General features: G+C 41.1%; 1 protein-coding gene across 1 annotated transcript; it reads right to left on the reverse strand.

The window, feature by feature from the left end:
• Window positions 1-604: 604 nt before the first annotated feature.
• Window positions 605-18,300, reverse strand: LOC123378034 (homeobox protein CDX-1-like). Its single transcript, XM_045031490.1, has 3 exons — window positions 17,622-18,300; window positions 6,869-7,014; window positions 605-2,079 (listed from the first exon to the last, which is right to left on the reverse strand). The coding sequence occupies exons 1-3, from the start codon at window positions 18,067-18,069 to the stop codon at window positions 1,831-1,833; spliced, it is 843 nt and encodes a 280-aa protein (XP_044887425.1). The 5' UTR covers window positions 18,070-18,300; the 3' UTR covers window positions 605-1,830.
• Window positions 18,301-20,963: the final 2,663 nt, after the last annotated feature.

The following is a 20,963-nucleotide window of genomic DNA, read 5'->3' on the forward strand; positions in this document are numbered from 1 at the left end:
GAGGGCATTGTGGTACAAACACATGCCCATTGGAACTGGACTGGGACCTCTAACCTTATTTCACTTAGGCCATTGCACGACCATGCAGTATTAAAAAAAACACTTTGATCCTTAATGATCTGAGCTGCACTAAAATTGGTGATTTAGAAATGACATTACCAACCGCCTCAGCCATCTTGTTCTCGCCATAACCCCTCCACCTATACTATACATATTTAAACTTTATATCATAATTATATTAAATAACAGACTGATGGTGAAAATCCTTTCTGCATTACCATTTTCTGCAGTAGGTTTAAACCACATTGGAAACACTTACAGAAAAGTCACTTTATTTTAGAGTTCTTTATATACAAAGTAATTTTTCATTACCCACATTAGATCATCAAAATAATATTATGATATATAATTAAAAGGAAAACAAGAATGTACATACGCATAGGCCAAGATTTGGGGTCAAATTTTCAAAAGTGCCTGTGTGATTTGGGAATCTATGTCCCATTTTCAAAAGTGACAGGTACTTAATAGGCTTTGTCTTAATGAAAGTCAATGGGACTTAGGAGCCTGTCACTTTTAACAATGGGACAGAGCAATTTAGGTGCTTTTGAAAATTTTACCCTTGGTGCCTAAAGCTAGGCCCCTAAATCCATAGATAACCATCTAAATAAGTAGCCACACTTTCAAAAGTGCTGAGTACCCAGTAGCTCCCAATGAGATGGCACCACTTTTCAAAATCAGGCTACTTATTTAGGTGCCTAAATATGGATTTGGCTCCTCGGTATTAGGGACCCATTTAAAATATTGGCCAGAGGTTATATTCAACAAAGATATTGGTTTGCTTAGTCTTCCATTAATTTGGCCTTTCAATTTTTTAATATTAATATGTCTGAAAACCAGACTAAATTTCAAGGAATTTAAACATTACTTGGATGCATTATCTGTGTCTTTATCTATGGTTTCATTGTCTCACAAAATGAAATTGTTCCCTTAAGTATATCTAAGTTTTAAGAATTTTTCTCCCTTCACTATTTCTTTAAGAAACAAAATGGACTGAAATGATCTCTTCCACCATGAGTGAAAATGGGCCAACGTTCACAGTTCCATAATGTTTCTCCAGAAACATTTATGGGATGATTTGAAGAGCGCGTGTTTGTTCTAGTATTATTTAGCCTTGGAAGTGATTTCTGTTTAAAAAAAAAAAAATCAAGCTGGACCCCTCCCCAACAATAACTCAGCAGTCTGTAGCCACCTTGATCTAGGTTTTCAATGAAGTAGCCCAAAGCATGAACTAGTTTTTCAGGGCCAAAACCTGGACCCATGTGCAAAGTTTGAGAAAGTGAAATTAGCACATGGGACCTACATAAGGATGAGAAGGGGGAGGAATCTTCCCTCTTAATCCAGTGGCAGGGTACAGAGCACATGCACAGTCCCTGTTTTGCTCTCAGGAATGCAGCATTGCCTGTGGTCCTCTTCCTATGTCTTTTGGCTAGTGGATCCACATAGCAGCAGAACAACTGGACACCCCTTGTTCCCAGCCCACCCTCTGCACTGCCATGGGAAATGCCTGCTTTGTGGTCCAGAGAGGGCCTGGCATCCCCTTGTAGCATCCATCCAGGACCCTTTTCACACAATAGTTCCATTGGCTTTGGGGGGGTTCCACTGCCCTTTCACAGGCCCCGGGGATTGTAAGTGGAGCCTGTGTGCACAAGGCTGTTGTGATGCTAGGATCTCTTGCAAAACAGCTCTGGCTGTCCAGTCCCCTTTTGAATGGTAGTGCTCCATGTACAGTTGGTTTATAATGTTCTTTATAAAATAACTCTTTGAATGGCCTTACTGAGAAGCCACAACCTGCTGAAGGTTCCCATTGTGCTGTAAGCTATTCATTGGAAGCGGAGGAGGTGGCGGGGGAAATAAAGAACTGGACATTTCTGAATGAGTCTGTGGGTTATGTACTGGGATGGGGCTCACTGAGCCAGAGTCACTCTGCATAGAGCCAAGGCTGGTGCCATCAAAATGAGTCATTTTCTTCTTCATTAATTTTCTTTCTTTGGCTCTGCGATTCTGGAACCAGATTTTCACCTGCAGAGGAACAAAGGAAAAGGTGTTTCAAGAGCTAACAGAATGCAGTCTGATAAGTCAGCTTCTCAGTGTTGTGAGATTTATTTATTTTTTTAGAGTCTTATTTTTTGGCCCTTTTATATGTAACATATCTAGGTTGTGTGTACAAAATCTTACTTAAATTCTTACGTTGCATGCATCACTGTCCAAATGCCGGAGACTGCTCTAATTAATGGTGTGGACTGAACTGGCATCAATAGCCCCAGAGACTAGGGGAACATACCAAGTGCTCAGTAACAAGTGTTACAGCCACCTGAGCCCCTGCCTTGGTTGTGCACTGAGTCCAGCTTGGCCAAATCAGAGGATCAGGGCCAATTTACCCAGGGCATTTTTCTCTTCTCACATTCATCAGATTTACAGCAGTGTAACTCTGTTGCCTTCAGTGGAGTTGGTCCTGATTTATACCAGTTCCTCAATATGGATTTAGCTGTCTGTTTAGGGACACACATTTGAAAAGTTTGCTCACCATTTAGTAAAATGACCCTAGCTCTTCCACTTTGGGCAGAGAAAACAGCCTTTTTTAAAACTTATCTTTCAACCTCCTTTCTTATTAAAAATCATTTTCAGTGACCTATAGTCCAGTTTAACTCAGAAATATATCTTTTAATAAGTATTTCTTTACACTGGGTTGACCTCACCTGTTAGATAAGGAGTGCTAGGCTGAGGCCCACTACAGGATTTGCATAGTATTCTGCTGTGTTCCAGAATAATGCTAATGGTTGACATTTCTATTGTATCTCTCAAACAGACGGACCCTGAAGTGCTTTACAAAAATATATGGGCCAAATGCTGCCCTTCAATAGATATGTGCAGGCCAGGGGCGGCTCCAGGCACCAGCGCACCAAGCGCGTGCCTGGGGTGGCAAGCCGTGGGGGGCGGCCTGCCGGTCGCCCTGAGGGCGGAAGTCAGGCTGACTTCGGTGGCTTGTCTGCGGGAGGTCCGCCAGTCCCGCGGCTTTGACGGCAATTTGGTGGCGGGTACGCCGAAGGCGCAGAACTGGGGGACCTGCCACAAGCATGCCGCTGAATCCATGTTACCAGAGGACCTCCCAAAGGCGCACTGCCGAAAGCCACCTGACTACCATGCTTGGGGCGGCAAAATACATAGAGCCGCCCCTGGTGCAGACAGTCTATTGAAGTCAATGGGCAAAATGATAACTACATACTAAATTCATACACTCACAACTGAAATGCAGCCACCTTCATGGTGAAATGAAGCAATGGTTGAAGAGCATGCTGCAATAACGCTTACAGTTCTTTTAGGGTAGGCGATAAAGAATCAGCAAAAGTGTAGGATAGGTAATGAAGAATATTGTGTCCAGTTGAAACTATGGGGGAGGGGGTATTTTGAGGCAGCAGAATGTAATGCAATTTGACCAGGAATCTAGGGTTAACTCATTATTCTTGTGAAAAGTTCTATTGCATCCATAATGATCATGGGGCAGGTCCTCAGCTAGTGTAAACTGACCCCACTTTATACCAGCTGAGGAACTGCATAAGTAGTTCTGTATGAAGTCTAATCTGTTTACTGAGGCAGAATTATCATGATAATTTTAAAAAATCTGCCATCCTTTTGATGTTCAGATCAGAAACAGAGTAGTGTTGCAAGCAGTTTTTATAATCCTAGGAGAAATCCGTGAATTAACGAGAAACGAGATTCATTGAGCAATTATGTTTTGCCAGCGTCATGGAAAGGCACAGACTGTGGTGAGCTGAGAGAAAGCAAAGCAATAAAAATGGGTGTTCTCCATAGGTGCTATGCTGAAGAATTTTAAAAATTCCAAATTTCTTTGTTTTAGAAAAAAATTATATGGTGGCAAAACCCAAAATAAGAGACTTGTTCATTTTTAGATAATGCTATAGCCCCCTCATTACCATGCTGTCTAAGGGTATGTCTAAATTACATTTACACACCTGTGGCTGGCCCATGCCAGCTGACTCAGGCTTGTGGGGCATGGGCTGTGGGGCTGTTTTCCCTTGTTGAGTTGCTCTACAAATAGTTTTCTTTCTCCTAGCCTAATTCTCTTCCTCTTCTTCCTTGCTCCCCACCATCCCCCTCAACACCCTCCACCCCTACTCACTTGTTTCTGTCTTCCCCTAACAACAGGCCCATTTTGCTTACTACATTTCCAAAAGGATTTTCAGTTGGATTTAGTATTAATTTTTCTTTTCCACTGTTCTGTGTTGCTGTCCCTAGGTAAATAATTGCTGTGTTTCACTTCAGCAGTGGCTATATTTGAGATGTGGGTAAAACAATACATATGGATCTGTGGTAAAGTTTGTAAAGTATTTTGAGATCTATTAGGGCAAAAAGTTGCGTGCATGCTCTCTCTCTCTATATATGTTGGTCATTATCATTCATTAATGTTAGTAGAGTCTTCAACCAATCACAATCACCTTTTTGTATTTTAATTTTTAATATGCAGGAAAGAACCCTTCCTCCCATCCATATGAGATATTTCTGGGGTTATAAGAGGATCCATTTCTCATAGGGGTGAATGAATTTCCCTGCTTTCCATATTATCAGCCCCTACTGTACCAAAACTACATAATCTTGCCTACAGTTTGCTACAAATTTACACTATGTAGCAACTTGCGTGGATATTTTTCTCACAGGCACAACAGCTTGTCCAAAACCCATCAGTGTTATCACTGATTCTAATCTAAGGTCTGTTGTATACACAGTTTTTGCACTGGTATAATTACGTTAGGTTAGGTATGTGATTTTTTTAAAACCAAAAATATAACCTTTAATGTAGACACAGTTATAATGGTATAACAAATGCCTTATATTGGTATTGCTGATACCCCTTCCTGAATGACAATAAGCTATATGAGTATAACTACATCCACAATGGGGTGGGGGTGAGGTGTTGTAACACTGTAACCATGCTGACATAATTAAAGCCGTATCTACAGCTTTTATGATTAGAGCAGGTCTAAGATGCAACACTTGGTAACGCAAACCTTACATGACTGGGCTGAATAGTCACAGAAAGTGAATCTTGAATTAATAATCATGGGCATACCTAAATCCAGATATGAAGAATTTTTTTATTCAATCAGGGAACAAATGTATATAATGTGACTCAATTGTCCAGTTAAAACAACTCAGATGTCTGGTAGTCAAATACTTGTAATGAATTACTTGCTAACTCGCTGCAGCTCTATACTTATTAATGAAATTTAGGCCTGTTTCTCCATTCCACCATATGTTGTTATTTACACCTTTGTAAATTGAGGGCAGAATGGATGTATAATGCTACCAATCTGATTTGGTAGCTTTTATATCCACTTTGCACATCACAAGGTGCAAAAAAGTGGAGAGTCAGGCACATTATTCATTGAATAACTGGAGAAATCTTGATGTGTTTGAAGACAATTTGCAAACAAAACGAGGAGAAATTGTTGAATATATTATCCAACAAGAATTATTCATAGAGCTCAATCAATAAAACTCATAATTCTGTATTTCATTCCGTAGTTTCAGTGCAATGATTAAAGGAGATCTCCCAGGTAACATGAAATAGAACATATTATGTTAGCCCAAGGATAATTATGTGCATTGCTCTGTGGGTGATCCAGCTAGACTTCTTATCTCAGTGTCTTGCTTCCTGGGCCAGCTGGGGTTGGAGGTGTTTTAGAGCTAGAGGCCATGTTTCCAGCTCAACTGGTAGGAGGAAGAAAAGGCTGGAAGCACTGCAGGAGCAGTGCGCAGCCATTGCAAACACCTGATTTAGGAATGTGACATTGATGGATTCCAGAGCAAACTTTATTCAGCTCTTGGCTAGAATATAGAACCTCAAGATTAGAGGATAGAATGGAGGAAATACTGAGTGAGGAGGGAATCCTCAAGTAAATGTAAAGAGGAACCCAGGGGATAAATAAGTACCTTCCTAAATATATCTGAGCTTGTCAACTGGACTTACTGCATCTAAACCAGTGGTTCCCAAACTTGTTCTGCCGCTTGTGCAGGGAAAGCCCCTGGTGGGCCGGGCCGGTTTCTGTACCTGCCGCGTCCGCAGGTTCAGCCGATTGCGGCGCCCAGTGGCCGCGGTTCGCTGCTCCAGGCCAATGGGAGCTGCTGGAAGCGGCGGCTAGTACATCCCTCGGCACACGCCACTTCCAGCAGCTCCCATTGGCCTGGAGCAGCGAACCACGGCCACTGGGAGCTGCAATCGGCTGAACCTGCGGACGCGGTAGGTACACAAGCCGGCCCGCCAGGGGCTTTCCTTGCACAAGCGACGTCCCAAGTTTGAGAACCTCTGGTTTAAACTAAGGATGAAACCCCGGCCCCATTGAAGTCAATAGCAAAACTCCCACTGACTTCAGTGGGGCCAAGATTTCACCCTAGGATTTTTTGCTAAAATTTCCCACCAGGGTAGACAAGCCCACAGGCAGCTGCTGGTGTTTTAAGACCATCTCATCTGTCCCCATTAAGAATAGGTCTAAACAACACTGCTTAAAAGACTGCCAGCTGCCAATGCCTTGTCTACACTTGCACTAGCACCATTGCTACCGCTGGTACAGCTGAGTCCATGTTAGCAATGGTGGGAAATGTGGAGATAAGGCCAGTGGGAGTAATCATACTTTGCTGAATAAGTTATTGGGTTTGTACATTGCAAACAGAGTCCAGCCATGCTGTTTGGTGCTTAGAGACATTAGGATGCTTGTGTTTTTAACCAGTCTTGACATCTTCTGATGAACAATAACAATGCATGGGAAATCCGAGTATGTGAGCCATACTCTACCTGTCTCTCGGAAAGTCTTAGGTTTGCTGCAAGTTCAGACTTCCTCCTGATTGTAATGTATCTGTTGTAATGAAATTCCTTCTCCAGTTCTAATCTCTGATGATCTGTGTAAACCACCCGGTACTTCTCTCTTGTTCTTGTTTTACCTGTTTTGAAAGAAAAAGACATAGCTTCAAGCGAAAGTTTTTAACTTCAATAGCATAAAATACCTGCTTTACCTTTGAAAAAATGTTCCTGAAAATTCTAGGCCTGATTCTTCTTTCACTTACTCCAGGGTAAATCCATTGACTTCAGTAGAGTTAGTGTTGATTTACACCACAGTTGAATCAGACCCATAGACTTTACTTTTGTTCCTAAGTAAACAGATGACAAATGGATGCTCAGATTTCTTTATCAACAGATTTTGGGGAGGAAGTGTGGTTTTGTGGTTAAGGACTGGTAGTTAGGAAATCTGAGTTCTATTCCTAGCTCTAACAGAGACTTCCTCTGTGACCTTAGGTAAGTCACAAAACATCTCTATTGCTCGGTTTCTCTAAACAGAGATGATACCTGCCTCAAAGTGGGATTTGTGAGGCTTCTTTCACTGTCTATAAAGCACACTGTCTGTCTAATACTCTTGGTGCTGTAAAAACAATAATGATAATGATTGATATGTGCAGAGTTCTATTACTATAATTTGATAGGTGGCTCTTTTTGTCCTTTGGGTTAAAAGGTGGCCTGGACATCAGCACAAGGAATGGAAGTATGAAAGATTTTCAGTTGAAAATAGATAAGAGATTGAGAGAATGATAATGCTTGATGTAGACCATGCTAAAGTTGCAGCATCCAGTGTTTTACTAATCTTGTTACATAATTTCAAGTCCGGGCCCACGACATGGCTGAACAGGGGATTATTAAAAAGTCATTGTGACTGTCAGCAGCCATTGAGGACAGATCCAGACATAAGGAATTTCTGTCCATGTGGCTGCAACTTTGGGTATGGCTACACTTACGGTTTGCAGCGCTGGTCATCCAGCTGTGCAGGGCCAGCGCTGGTGTGTGGCCACACTCACAGCTACCAGCGCTGGTGTGTGGCCACATTTGCAGCATTTGCAGCGCTGTTGGGAGTGATGCATTATGGGCAGCTATCCCAGCGTTCAAGTGGCCGCAACGTGCTTTTCAAAAGAGGGGGGTGGAGTGGGGTCTAGTGTGACAGGGAGCGGGGGGAAAGAGAGAGGGGATTTTTGGAGCCAACACTGTGTGTTTAGCTTCCTGCCTTGAAAAATCAGAACATGTTTCCGACCCCTTAGTCTTAACTCTTAATTGCAAACAGCCTGCAGCCAACACGACTCCCCGCTGTTTCATTCACTCCCTGCCTGCCTCTCATTTGATTGTTTACAGCCAGGTACAGATGATCACAGCAAACAGGAGCTCTGTTTGTTTTTTAGTTAAGCAGCAGCGGCAACGGAGCTCCGCACGGAGCTCGTTCATAACAAAACAAAGAGAGGCTGCATAACAAAACAAAGAGAGTAATTTATAAAAGCATTCTGGGATACATCCTTATACCCTGGAGGCCAATCACAGTGCTGGTGTGTGGCCACACTTGATGACCAGCGCTGCAGCACCAGCGCTGGAATCCTTATTCCCCATGCTGAGTGAGGTGTACGGCCAGCGCTGCAGCCAGGGAGTTGCAGCGCTGGAAGTGCCCTGGAGGTGTGGCCACTTACTAATTGCAGCACTGGTGGAGGCTTTCCAGCGCTGCAACTCGCCAGTGTAGCCATACCCTATATTAATTCCATCAGGATAACTTCTCGGGGTAAGCAGTCCTATTAGCAGTGAAAAGGAGGAGGACCACAGTTGCTCCTTTTGTCACCTCCCTCCCTTCGCCTTTGTCAAAACTTAAATCCAGTCAGAGCATCACAGCCCTAGGGATTATTAACAGCAGTTTAAAACTAAGGCCTTATCAGAGTCTGCATTACCCCAACACTAAACAGCTGCTTAAAACTAAGATCCTCTCAGAGCCTGCATTACTCTTAAGGCCCATTATGGCCTGCAACCCAGAACAGCCTACTATCTGGAGAATGCACTTGCCTGGTATGGCTCATGCTTACTCACAAACCCTTTTCCTGAGAAAGGTCTGTTAATGCTTGATTCTCAGGGAAAAGGGGCACTTCCCCAAAATCACCCCCAAAGCTGCAACTTTATTAATTCCATAACAAGACAGCTTCTTGGGGAAGCCAGTCCTAGCAGCAGTAAAAAGGGAGAAGACCATAGATGCTCCCTTTGTCACTGGTCTTCCCCCTTTGTGAATGCTGAAGCCCTAAAACCAATCACAATGTGATCCTGGTCCCTGACTGGAGCTCCTAGGTGCTACCGCATTACAAATAATTAATAAATAATATTCTGCCTATGCCTATGGATGATACCTGATCTAATGAGTGTGACAGACTTGATTTCTTTTTGCCAGGATTGAAGAACACAAGGTCCTACTCTTTGAATTTGGTCTATTAGCCTCCATGATACATATAGCTCAGCCTTGGGCAAGCACTATGTATTAATAGTGGGCTTTAAGTGATCTGGACATTTCTCATCAAATCTGTAAAATTTGAAGAGAGGCCTGAACATTTTGGTGTGGAAAAATATTTTTGTCCATGTTCATAGTTATTATTCATGTTTGTTTAAGAACCACTTTGTCCATAAAGCCAAGAATACTTTAAACCAAGTCTGACACCTTCCCCAGGAAAGAGTCCCACTGATTCAGCTCTGAGTTACATTGGGATAAATCTGTAGTAACTGCACTGAAGCCAATGTAGATAACACAAGTGTTATGCTGGACTGATAGCAGAGTCAACCCAATCATTCTTATTCCAATAGTCAAGTTAGCTGTGATGTCAAGTCCAAAATACTACTGACAAAAAAATTTAAAGAGGTCCTGAAAAACAGCAGTAATTCTCTTCAGCCTACATAGATATCAAGTACATTTGTTTTCGTTCATGGGAAGTGTAAATTGTTTATTTAACACATGGTCACCTGTGGTGCTTTAATGCCTTACTTGATATTTTTAAAACTTCTTTTGATCTCCCTAGCCTGTGTTTTTGTTTAGGTTTTTTTCCCTTTAAATGTGAATTCGGGGTCATTCTGTGGAACAAAATACCTAAAATGTTTCCCTAAACTCTCCATTGTGGTGTTAAGATGAGGTACACAAAAGAGCTACAAGGTGATCTTATCATGAACTCTATTCACATTCAGAAGCCATAAACAAATATCAGATCCCCTTTTATCTCCAAATGTACTTGATATCTATGTAGGTTGAAGAGAATAGGAATAAGCATGGCTGACCCTTATTATCCATCAGGAGGAATTTTTATTTGCTTTTTAAACTGAAATAGAAGCTAAATATATTTGCAGAACTCAGCGCCTATTTGTCTATACATGTCTTGCTTGTTTATTATCATGCAAATAAACGTCTGTTTCTGTTTAAATATGATAGAACTTTATGGTTCCTTTATTGAAGGCTGGAAAAATTTACAAAACTAGTTGGGAAGGGTTGATTTTTAAAAAAGTAAATAATAAGAGCAAAATTCTCTATGCTTTGCCTGATGTGGCTCTTGACTTAAATATTCTGCTTTTCCTACATGTTCAGAATCCTTACTCACCCATTGGGAGAGGAGAATATCAGAGCTGAGGGCTGCTGCATGGATCTAAGAAGAGAATGCTTTATTGTACATTTAAGTCAATGGGACTCCTTCCAATGCCTTTACTGGGAGCTGGGTCGAACCCCCATTATTCATACAGCATTTTATATTGAGGGTGAAGGAATACATTTTTCATACATTTGCCAAAGCTAAATCAAAACAAACTTCCCAAACCAAAAGTTAACCCCACACCATTTGCAAGATTACGATAGCCCTGTAATTCCATTCATTAAATTTAATGATGTCTCTGGGACAAATCCTGAGGATCTTGCTCAGTTTTTACACAGCCAAAATTCCAAGGCTGTGAGCAAAGAAGATGCTGTTGGCTTTTTCACAGTCCTTTTGGGGACAATAATTACAATTTCCCCCTCTAAAGCTGAAAAGTAAATGTTAAATCCAACCTTTAGCCAACCCTCCTCATTTTACTCAGGTGAATAATTTCACTGGAGTCTATAGAACTACACAGGTGAGTCAAGTGAGCAAAATTTGCCCTATTAGGCTTTTTTTTTCTGAGTCTTTTCTGGATGTCAGACTGATGTCATCAATGTGTGGTATCAATTTAACTAGATATGTTCTTTCTTGGGGGACTCTGTCATGGAATTGCAAGGGTTTAGACTTGATCTAATAGGCTACCAGAAGTCAGAGGTCTAACCTACATTTGTAATATGTCCTCGTAGCAGTAATACATGGATAGTCTGGTTCTGAAAAGCAGCTTTAGTATAGGGAAGTTTGCCTGAAATTCATTTGAAAATGCCTGTGGAAAAATGGGGTTCACCTGACATTTATGACTTAAACTGCACCTTGCAAAAGGGTTTTTAACAATTCCACAGAGGGAAGGCTAATTACTCTAGCAATTTTTGTGACTCTGGCCAGGATCCAAGTGGGGGGAAGGGAAGAGCTTTCCCATTGGTCATAAAATTCACAGAGCATTTCTTCTGAAGACAATAAAGCTAGGAGAAGGCCTCTTTATTTGCTGTGAAAATCATCACCCTTTCCGGCAATATAACTCCTGAAGAAAAGAGGGAGAAGGAAGAGACAGGGCTGCATATCAAAGCAAAGAGAAGTGTTAAAAGGGTCTGTTGCCTCAATATGACAGATAGGCCTCAAACCCCAAGACAATGTAGCCCAGGGAAGAAAAAAAAAATACTCTCAGACCTCACAACTAGTTTACAAAGCAAAATAAATTAGCATTAGAACTGGCCCGGGCCCCTTTTTCATTGCCTCCTCTCTCAGCTGTTTAGGAGCTTCTGTCTTATGTGAGCTAACATCCTTCATAAAAATCTAGCATCTACCTATGCCTATAGAGAGAGCTAGATCAATACTACAGTATCATATTAATTATAGAGGCTCATATTCTGGTCTCAGTTACATAGGTGCAACTTGTGCCTGAGGGGGATAATGGGTATACCTGATTACATGAGAGCAACTGAAATTAGTAGAATGGAGGACACAGTCAGGCACAAATTATGTTCAAGACACACAATTCACATCGGGATTCTTGTATAAGCCACTATTTGGGAGTGACTGGATTGGAAGTATTGGTTCAGTCCATTGCAAAGATAGGAGACATTTTCAAAATTCAAATCCAAATCTGGGTTTTGATTTTGCTTGTCCTCAGATCCAGAGTTTTGCTTTGAGCCCATCTCTAAATATGCCTGGGGTTACTTTATAGAGTAGTGATAGAAAGGGCCAAACTCATCCTTGGGGTAACTTTACTGACTGCAACAAAGTTATGAAACCAAAGCAATTTTGAATGAATCAAGACAAGGAACAATTTCCCCCATTCTGTATATGACATTCTATAATAGTTAAAATACAGGGTCAGCATCTTTCCATTTCAGAGGCAGTACATTGTTCCAAACCTTCATACATGTGTTTCAGCAACTTTACTCCCAGGAGAAGTCCCATTGAGCTAAGTGGGACTACGCATCTGAATAAAATTACTTATGTGCTTCAATGCTTCCAGGATCTTGCCCCATGTTTTCAAAGTATGAACAAAATTCTGTCTCAGATCTGCATGGTGAGTCTTGAGGCTAGTAATTTTTTCTTGCTATCTGTGCTTGTGGAGATCCATGCCTAGGAGAAGAAGAGCAGCATACTGGAGTCAAGAGACTTTAAGTTCAGAATTTTATTTATGTTTTGTTGACTTCTGTCTCACTTGCAATACCTGGATTTTCTACTTTGAATCTGTTGTTTTATGCTAAAACTCATGGGCCACATTTTGTTCTTGGTTTTGCCAGTATAAACTTGGAGATACTGCACTAAGGTAAACCAAATTAAATCAGTTGAATCCAAAGTAGAATTGCTCTCCATTATTTCATCACTACACTCTGTTGATTGAGTGGATTCCCTACCCAATATTTTGATTTTTGGATATCAGAAGTGTACAAGCTGTTGAAGGTGTGGGTAGATTTGTAAGTGACCAGATCAGAAGAAATCTGCTTTTTGTGGTTCTCTAAAGCCAAGGGAGCAAGGGATGAATTTAAATTCCTACAAGTGTTACATATATTCTTTAGACATTCAGCATCTCACAAGACTGGGCTTGTAGAAGGAATGTGATTCTTTCCCACAATATTTCCCCCTTTCTAAAGATGTAAGGGCTGGGATTTCTATGCCCTTCAAAGATTAGATAATCTGTGTTGGTAGTGCATGTGCCAATGATGCCATCAACATCTTTCATCATCAGAAAGTGTAGCTTGTGTTTTAAGAAAGCTGTAATTGAACAAGGAAGATATGAGAGTCTTCATGTGCAGGAAATTACAAGCTCCGTCCATAATCAAAGTTTCCCTCCTTCCCCTTCTTTACACCATCAGAAACCCTTCTTACCCCCTTTTTATTTAATGTCAGGTCTTCTCTTCTATGCTACAGAAATTCACACTGCTGGTGAAACTGCTGGAGAGGCAAGTTTTCACCAGTGTCACAGAAAACTTTTTTTTGGAGTATGGTTTCACTGCAAATGTGTTGCTATTTTTCTAAAAACAAAAAGTGACCTTTCTTCCTCCCCAGTGAAAATGGCAAAATATCTTCATGAAAGTAGCGAAGCCAACTTGTGGTGATTTGTAATGTTTTCCAGGATGGATTTTCTTCCACCTTCCATCAAAAATTAATCCTTGATCATACCTGTCAATACTTTTGAAAATATGGGGGGAGGTTCCATTTTTTTCACATAGAGCATCCTACAGTGATAGTTGGCCTGGCTTTGTTCTGTGCTCTGAGTGGTAATTTTTTTGCAGGGCAGGGAGATAAATGAGAGGAGCCTTGCTCCAGCTATATCATTGGATAAAAGATTGAATATTTAATATTCAGCATTTTCTCCTTGGAATTGCCCTGGAGCCTTTTTCTGAAGTCTAACACATTTTGTTTTCTTCTGCATGCTCAACACCTTCATCCATGCAAAGACCAAGCACTCAATTCTGGACCCACTGCAGTCAATGAGAATGTTGGCATTGGCGTTGGTGAGTGCTGGCTCAGAACCCAATCCCTCCAGTTCTAAAGCTGGTGGGAGAAGGCATTACAGATCAAAACGAAGCGTGTCTTCCAGCTTGAGAATGGTGGACCACAGTCAGATTATTTCCCCCATGGTAAAGCATTCTAGCACCAAAAGATTTATAGGCTGGCACCTAATATTAAATACTAAAACCAGATTTTCCATTGGTGGAGCATAGTTCCTTTGATTTGACTTTACACCAGCAGAGGATCTGGTATTAATATTTCTTTAAAAAAAATGGTTTAAGGTAAGAGTATGTTGCAATCCTTTTTTTCCCTTTCCAGGTCCATAGTAATGACAGAAATAAAGAACAAAAGGTGGAAAGACCACCAGGGGATAAGAGAAGAGTAGAGAATAGGTTAAACATTTTCCTTCAACATTCATCAGGCCATGAGTCCAGAAAACAACAACAAGGAAAACCCACCACAAAATCACTGTAGGATCCACACTCGTAGCCTTTACTCACATGTGTGGATTGCTCATGTGAGTGATCCTAATACAAGTAGCTCTGCTGACTTTAAAAGGGAATTACTAACAGGAGTAATTCTTGCAGGATTGCAAGGTCATCTTGCAAAAATCATCTTGCTTTAATATAATTGTCTCCATAATTCAATTGTATTGTTATAGGACATGGCATTTAACTATATTGTTATAGTTTCACAGCATTTAAACAGCAAATAGTAATTTATTCATCTGATTCATTTCTTCCACTGGCTGAGGGACTGTAGGTAAGTCCGCCACTGAGCCTCAGGTTTTCCATCTGTAAAACAGGGATAATACGCTTACCTACTTCACAGGGTGTTAGGTTTCTACGTAAACAATGGGCCTGATCCTGCAGTCCTTGCTTAGGCAAGACAACTCTTGAAATCAGTGTTGATTTTAGCCTAGAGAGACTGCAGGATCAGTGCACAAGGCTTTGAGGGCGTAAAGTGTAATGGATTCGAACCTATAAAGTTCCGAGCTCTCTGATCCCAATCCGGCAAAGCCCTTGAACATGTGTAACAGGTCTACTCCTGTGCTCAAGGGTAAGAGGAACACTCATCTCAAAATTAAGCACATGCTGAAGTGCTTTATTGAATCAGGGCCTTTAAGTGTTGTGTGCTGCTGCTGTGAATTTTAATCCTGCTGGAAAACTGGAAAAAATTTGCTCTTCTGAAAACAAAGGCAAGAAGAAACAGGATTAGGGCTAGAATAAGGGCCCCAGTTAGAAAGCTGTTTTATCTGAGCTGAGCTTTCCTGGCTTAAAAAATAATTAGTAAAGGGAAGAGGAGGTAGGAAAGAAAACCTGTTGTTTTGATACTATTGTTCAGAATGAGGCAAATCTTTGATGAGGACCTGAGGACCTGATCCAATACCCATTAAGTCAATAGAAAGGCTCCCACTGAGTATCAGTGGGAGTTAGATCCCCATATGCATTTAGACCAGATCCTCAGAGATATTTAGGCACTTAATTCCCATTTATTTTAATGGGAGTTATGCTCCTAAATACCTTTGAGGATTCGGGCCTTGCATAATAATTATTTGTATCTTTGCGAGGCCTGATCCTGCAAAGTGCTGAGCACCTTCAACTCCTTTTGAACACATAAAAGTTGAGGGCGCTCAGTGGCCTGTAGAACCAGGTGCTGTAAAGTGGAGAAAGATGTTAGCACTTAGCAGCACCCTGAATTCCTACTACGTGCCCTATGCCTCAGATGAGTGCAATGCACCTTATAGGATTGAGCCCTGGCAGGATGAGTGTGAAAGAGCCTAAGGTTTGCTAGTTATGGGTGATCAGAATGTTATTTATAATACAGGACCCACAGTATGTTAGGCACTGTACAGCCAGATAAGGAGACAAGTTCCTGTCCCAAAGAACTTGCCATCTAAAAAGACAGGAATAAAAATGCAGGTGGGGTTCAGGGGAAGAAAGGAAAAGCAGTGTGGGGTCTGGCGAGTTCCACAATTCTGGCTGGGGGTGGAGCAAGAGGGGATTATTTTATTTGGAATAGATTTTCCCGCCATCTGGTATGTTAGCGCCAACTCCCTGTAGCTCTATATCCTTGATAGCATTTCTTAGCCTCTCACAGGGGCTTGTGGCAACCTGGGTTGTTACTTTGGGAGACATAGCGTCACTTTTAGATTTGAGCCCCTATCCTGAAAACACTTATGAGTAATCTCATTGCCTTCCCTGGGACTATTCACAAATAGGATGCACTATGCTGAGGCATAATGGCATGATTAGGCCACAGTTTACGTTTTAGTTGGGGAATGGTGAGTCAGAAGCAAATATGACTTCAAAAATACCTGGTGCATATATTTATTTTTAGGGGTTGAACTGTGCTGTCCTTACTCACCCAGAGTAGTACCCTGCTCCACAAATTGTCCCATTGACTTTAGTGGGATTACACATGGCATTAGAAACTATTCAGCATTACTAAGCATATCACAATCTGGCTTTAGGAAATCTGATGCACCATTTCAGTGTAGGATTTTCTGTATTTCTTTTGACTGGTGATTTAAGATTTCTTTTTTGTTTTTACCCCAAAATTGATAGTTTAAATTCCTACTTAAAAAAACCCTCAACATTGCTTACAGTAGTGCATGGGGCAGAGATTGGGAGGGGAGAGGAAAAAAAGGAAATTTCATGAACTGCAACTGATTGAAGGACTCTGAGCACCTCCAAGAGGTACTGAGGCCAATGGGAGCCAAGGGTGCTCAGCACTTCACAGGATCAGGTGTCTTTACAATTAACTTTTCCTTAGTTCTTTCCAGGCAGCCTTTTTGCTTCATTTTTGCTTTTCTCAATGCTTCATGACTTACTTTTATGCTTTAGATGGTAAGTGCAACCTATTGCTTTTACTTGCTCACTATTATAAATCAGAAATTGACATGTCAAGGTATTTGACTAGCTGTGTAACCATGGATGTCTGTATTCCTGCCTTTTCTAAAACACTGTCTATAACGTGAAACAAGCCCTTTCATCCACTCTCATTTATTCACTTTTGAAATGCTAATTTTTTTTAAGGAGCTATAGTATTGACTCTGTGCTAGGGGCATGATACTGCAGATCTTTTTTACTCCAGTGGGCCTACTTACCTGAGTAAGGTCTGCAGGGCAGGAGAGAGCATTTCTATTATAATCCCTGTTTCTGACCCATTTCCAAATATATAGTTTTGGCCTGCATTTTCTCATGCTTACTGTGAGACCAGAAAAAAATTAATATGGAAAGTTACAAAAAAATTCAATGCTTTTAAAACACTTATGATCTTTAAGATTCTCACTGAAATCATATTCTTAACATGATCCAGTTACTCCATTTCACATTTTTTCACAAATGGAGTAACTTCCCTGCATTGAGCAGTTTTTTATGTCCCAAAGAGGTTGCTTCCCATGTGCCCCAATACTAAAAATTAGGAATGGCAATGTAATAAATCAGCATGTGATCAAAGACATCATTCAAAAGCAGAATCAATATTTAACTGATAGTAAAAGAACCCATCAAAATGATGAGGATTCTTTGTCTCACTGCATACTTCCCAGCTTTTCTTATGAACTAGAAACTGGGCAAAAAAAGTGAAAGCTCTTCTCAGCATAAACCTCAGCACCCACATACCTGTGGAAGTGGATTGCACCGTTTTCCTCATCCATTCATAAGAGCTGTGCCTTTGACTGTTGGGAGAGATTTGCTCTGTGTTAATTGTACCTACAGGAGGTAAAACCCCAGATCCAGCAGGATTCAGGGAATTGTAATCAGCAGAGCTGTAGGAGATCTGCCCAGGAGACGAGCCATTGATTTGTGCAGCAGTAACTGTGCTGGAGGGTCCTGGGCCATAAGTATTCCAATCCTCCCTTTGCGTGCCATAGTGAGATCCCCAAGCTCCCGAAGACTGTCCTTGGTTGTCCATACTTGGCACATGATGATATCCCATGTAATCTGAATAGGATGGAGTCGAGACAAAGTTTTGCACTGGCAGGTTGTTGTTGTTGTTGCTGCACCTTACGGATCCTGGATACATGCTGGTTTCTTTATCCAAAAGATAACTCACATACATGATGCTCATAGCCTGGCTTTGTCTTGCCAGGACATCCTGCTCCTCACAGTGTTTGTTTGATCTCTTCCTGCCTTCCTCTTTCTTTCTCTCTCTTTTCTAGCCCCAACTGGCTCTATAAATGACTCATGCTAGCCCTGATGTCTCTTTACTACACATGATTAACAATGGTGTTACCAGGTGCTGGTAGTAACAGTTTACTAAGGTTCTGCCTGATGTCACAGATAACTGCCTGCCCCAAAATTACATTTGCATTCAAATGAAGGGCTGACCATCCAGGCAGCCCCACCTTGCTGCTAGTTCTGGTGCTTCCTTTCTCACAGTTCTTTTATGTATCCATCCTGGTCCCATCCCCTTTAATACACTCTGACCTGCCTTACTCTTGGAGCCATGTTGCACACATAATTAACCTAATACATTCTTAGAAAGCTAAAGAAATAAGCTGGTTGAACACTGAGTGGTTTCTAAAGGAGTTTTTATATGAATACACCGAAAAATACAGGAAAATCTGAGTAAGGAAATGCTCACCACTGTTGTTGTTATTTGTTTCATGCCTACAGTATGAACAGCACACAGCACCGGGGAAGACAGGTCCATACCATAAGGAGCTCACAAACAGAATTAGAGTTGAGGCTCTAAGGCAATGTCTACACCAGCGAGCTTACAGTGGCACAGCTGTACCGATGCAGCTGCGCTGGTGTAAGATCTCTCGTGTAACCACCCCCAGTGAGCGGCCACCGACATAGCGCTGTGCACACTGCCACTTATGCCAATGAAACTTATATCACTCAGGGATGTGGGTGTTTTTTCACACCCTATAAGTGGTAGTGCTGACATAAGTGGTAGTGTAGAGATGGCCTAAGTTACACTTGTCTAAAACCAGATATCTGTCAGTTCAGTAGTTCCTTCTCTGGTAAAGAGCCAGAATGTTCAATGCCAAAAATTCTCTTTTATATTGAAATCTAAGGTCAATACTATACAACTATACTTAGTTGGCTCACACAAGCTGTCTCATTGACTTCAATCCTTACTCAGGTTAGTGAGTACTCACAAACAACAGCAGTTCTATTCATTCTAACCCGTATCACATTGTTAAGGACATACACAAGAAGACATAGTGTTTACTCACATGACTAGTCCCCTTGATGTCAGTGAGTCTATTCCTAGGTATAAGTGCTTAGCTGTTGTGAATAAAGATCATGTAATCACACCCAGAAGTTTAACAGAAAGATACTCTGTTAAAATTCAGAGGAGCCCCAAATTTACCATCACCTCCACATAAGTTGCGATTGCTTATCTGTAATTTCCCCAAATAAACCCTGTTTTAGCGCTCTTTGGGCCATATTCTGATACCATTACTCACAATGAGTAGCACCTTACCCCACAAGCATCAATAAGTGTAGCAGAATCTGGCCCTTTATCTTTGAGGAAAAAAACCTGTATGAACAGCTCCACTTTCATGAGCAACCATACAATAACAAACCTATATGGTATTAATAGAGCAAAACAATGCAATTAAAAAAATTCCCACTTTTAAGCTTCTAAGGGACTGTTTATAGTCAACAGTGAGGGGAGAGGGGATAGATTTTTATAAATGAGGGAAACAGCTTTGCACTGTCCCTTATGAAAATGCATTGTATTTTAGTTTTTGGGAAAGCAGTGTCCCTTTTAATGATGTGATACTTAATTGCACCGTTATTAATGAGCTGACATGTTAAAGGGATATGTCTGTTAAACAGGTGCAAAGTATAATGACTTCTTCCTTTGTTCAGAGGTGTATTTTTTCTTTAAGGGTCTTTTGCACTTTGACACTGTTTAAACTTACAGGTCCCTCCTTCTGGTTCCCAGAAGGAAAGAATCTCATCACACACCTGACAACACCTCTGCAGAGAGATCAATAGCCTCAGGCCCTGGCCACATTAGGTCCTGGATCTGTGTTTGTGGGAATCTTTTTAGAAAATGTTAGTAGTGCTGGGTGAGTGGTGCAAACTATTTCCTATGAATATTTGTTAAAAATGTTAAATTCATTCACTTTGGCAGCCATGTGCCCCTTTGCAGTTTGCTTCCAGTTAGTGTGTGCATCACTGTTTGTTGAAAAGGAATTTATAAAATCCTGGGGGCAAATGTTAGCAGAAATTAAATTTTGCATTTGTTCACATGCGTATTTATTTATTGTATTATCATCACACCTAGGAGCCCCAGTGATACACCAGATCCCATTGTGCTAGGTGCTGTACAGTCACAGAACAAAATGGCTCTTAAACTCATCCAATTAGCCCAGGTACCCATGTGACTTATTTGGCCAATCAAATTTAACCAATAGGTATCAAATAGTTGCACCGAACTGTTCTTGGTCAATCCACAGAGTTAAAGGAAAACGGAGAGAAATGAATAATGAATACATTTGAGGAAATGGATCTGGATAATCCACAAACACAAAAAGAGGTCAAACTTATTAAATAAATGATGGCTTATTGATCCATCCATGTGGATGGCAGGCATGTCAGCGGGACTCCGCGCACTGGTATAAAATCCATCTGTATGGATTAAGGCCATAGAGTTACTTGTATAGATGGGTTCAAGCTGTGTTGTGGAACCATGTTACAGTCCTGGGGCATACTTCTCTGCTGTTGTAGACTGGCACAGCTCCATAAAGTCAGTGGAGCTATGCCAATTTATACCATAAGAGAAATCGGCTCCTCTTGGGAGAGAAAATGTTTATAATATAGTTTGGTTTTATCTTTAACAGCAAGATCAAGCCATATTAATTTCTCTCTCTAATTACCTTTCTGGTGTTTCTAGGGTGCCAATCATTATAGTAGCAACATATTTTAAGCCCAAATCGTGATTAGGACCCGATTCTGTTAACTTCCTTCATGGATTTCTCTAGTGTGTTTGACTCCCCC

The sequence above is a fragment of the Mauremys mutica genome, chromosome 9, assembly GCF_020497125.1.
Source record: "Mauremys mutica isolate MM-2020 ecotype Southern chromosome 9, ASM2049712v1, whole genome shotgun sequence".
In the NCBI taxonomy this organism is placed as follows: domain Eukaryota; kingdom Metazoa; phylum Chordata; order Testudines; family Geoemydidae; genus Mauremys; species Mauremys mutica.

Excerpts from the sequence above, each read along its gene's own strand:
- LOC123378034 (XM_045031490.1), bottom strand. The coding sequence starts at position 18,069 with ATGAGCATCATGTATGTGAGTTATCTTTTGGATAAAGAAACCAGCATG. Across the intron at positions 7,015-17,621 it reads GGTGCAATCCACTTCCACAG|GTAAAACAAGAACAAGAGAG; the intron begins GTATGTGGGTGC and ends CTTTCAAAACAG. Across the intron at positions 2,080-6,868 it reads TAAGACTTTCCGAGAGACAG|GTGAAAATCTGGTTCCAGAA; the intron begins GTAGAGTATGGC and ends GTTCCTCTGCAG.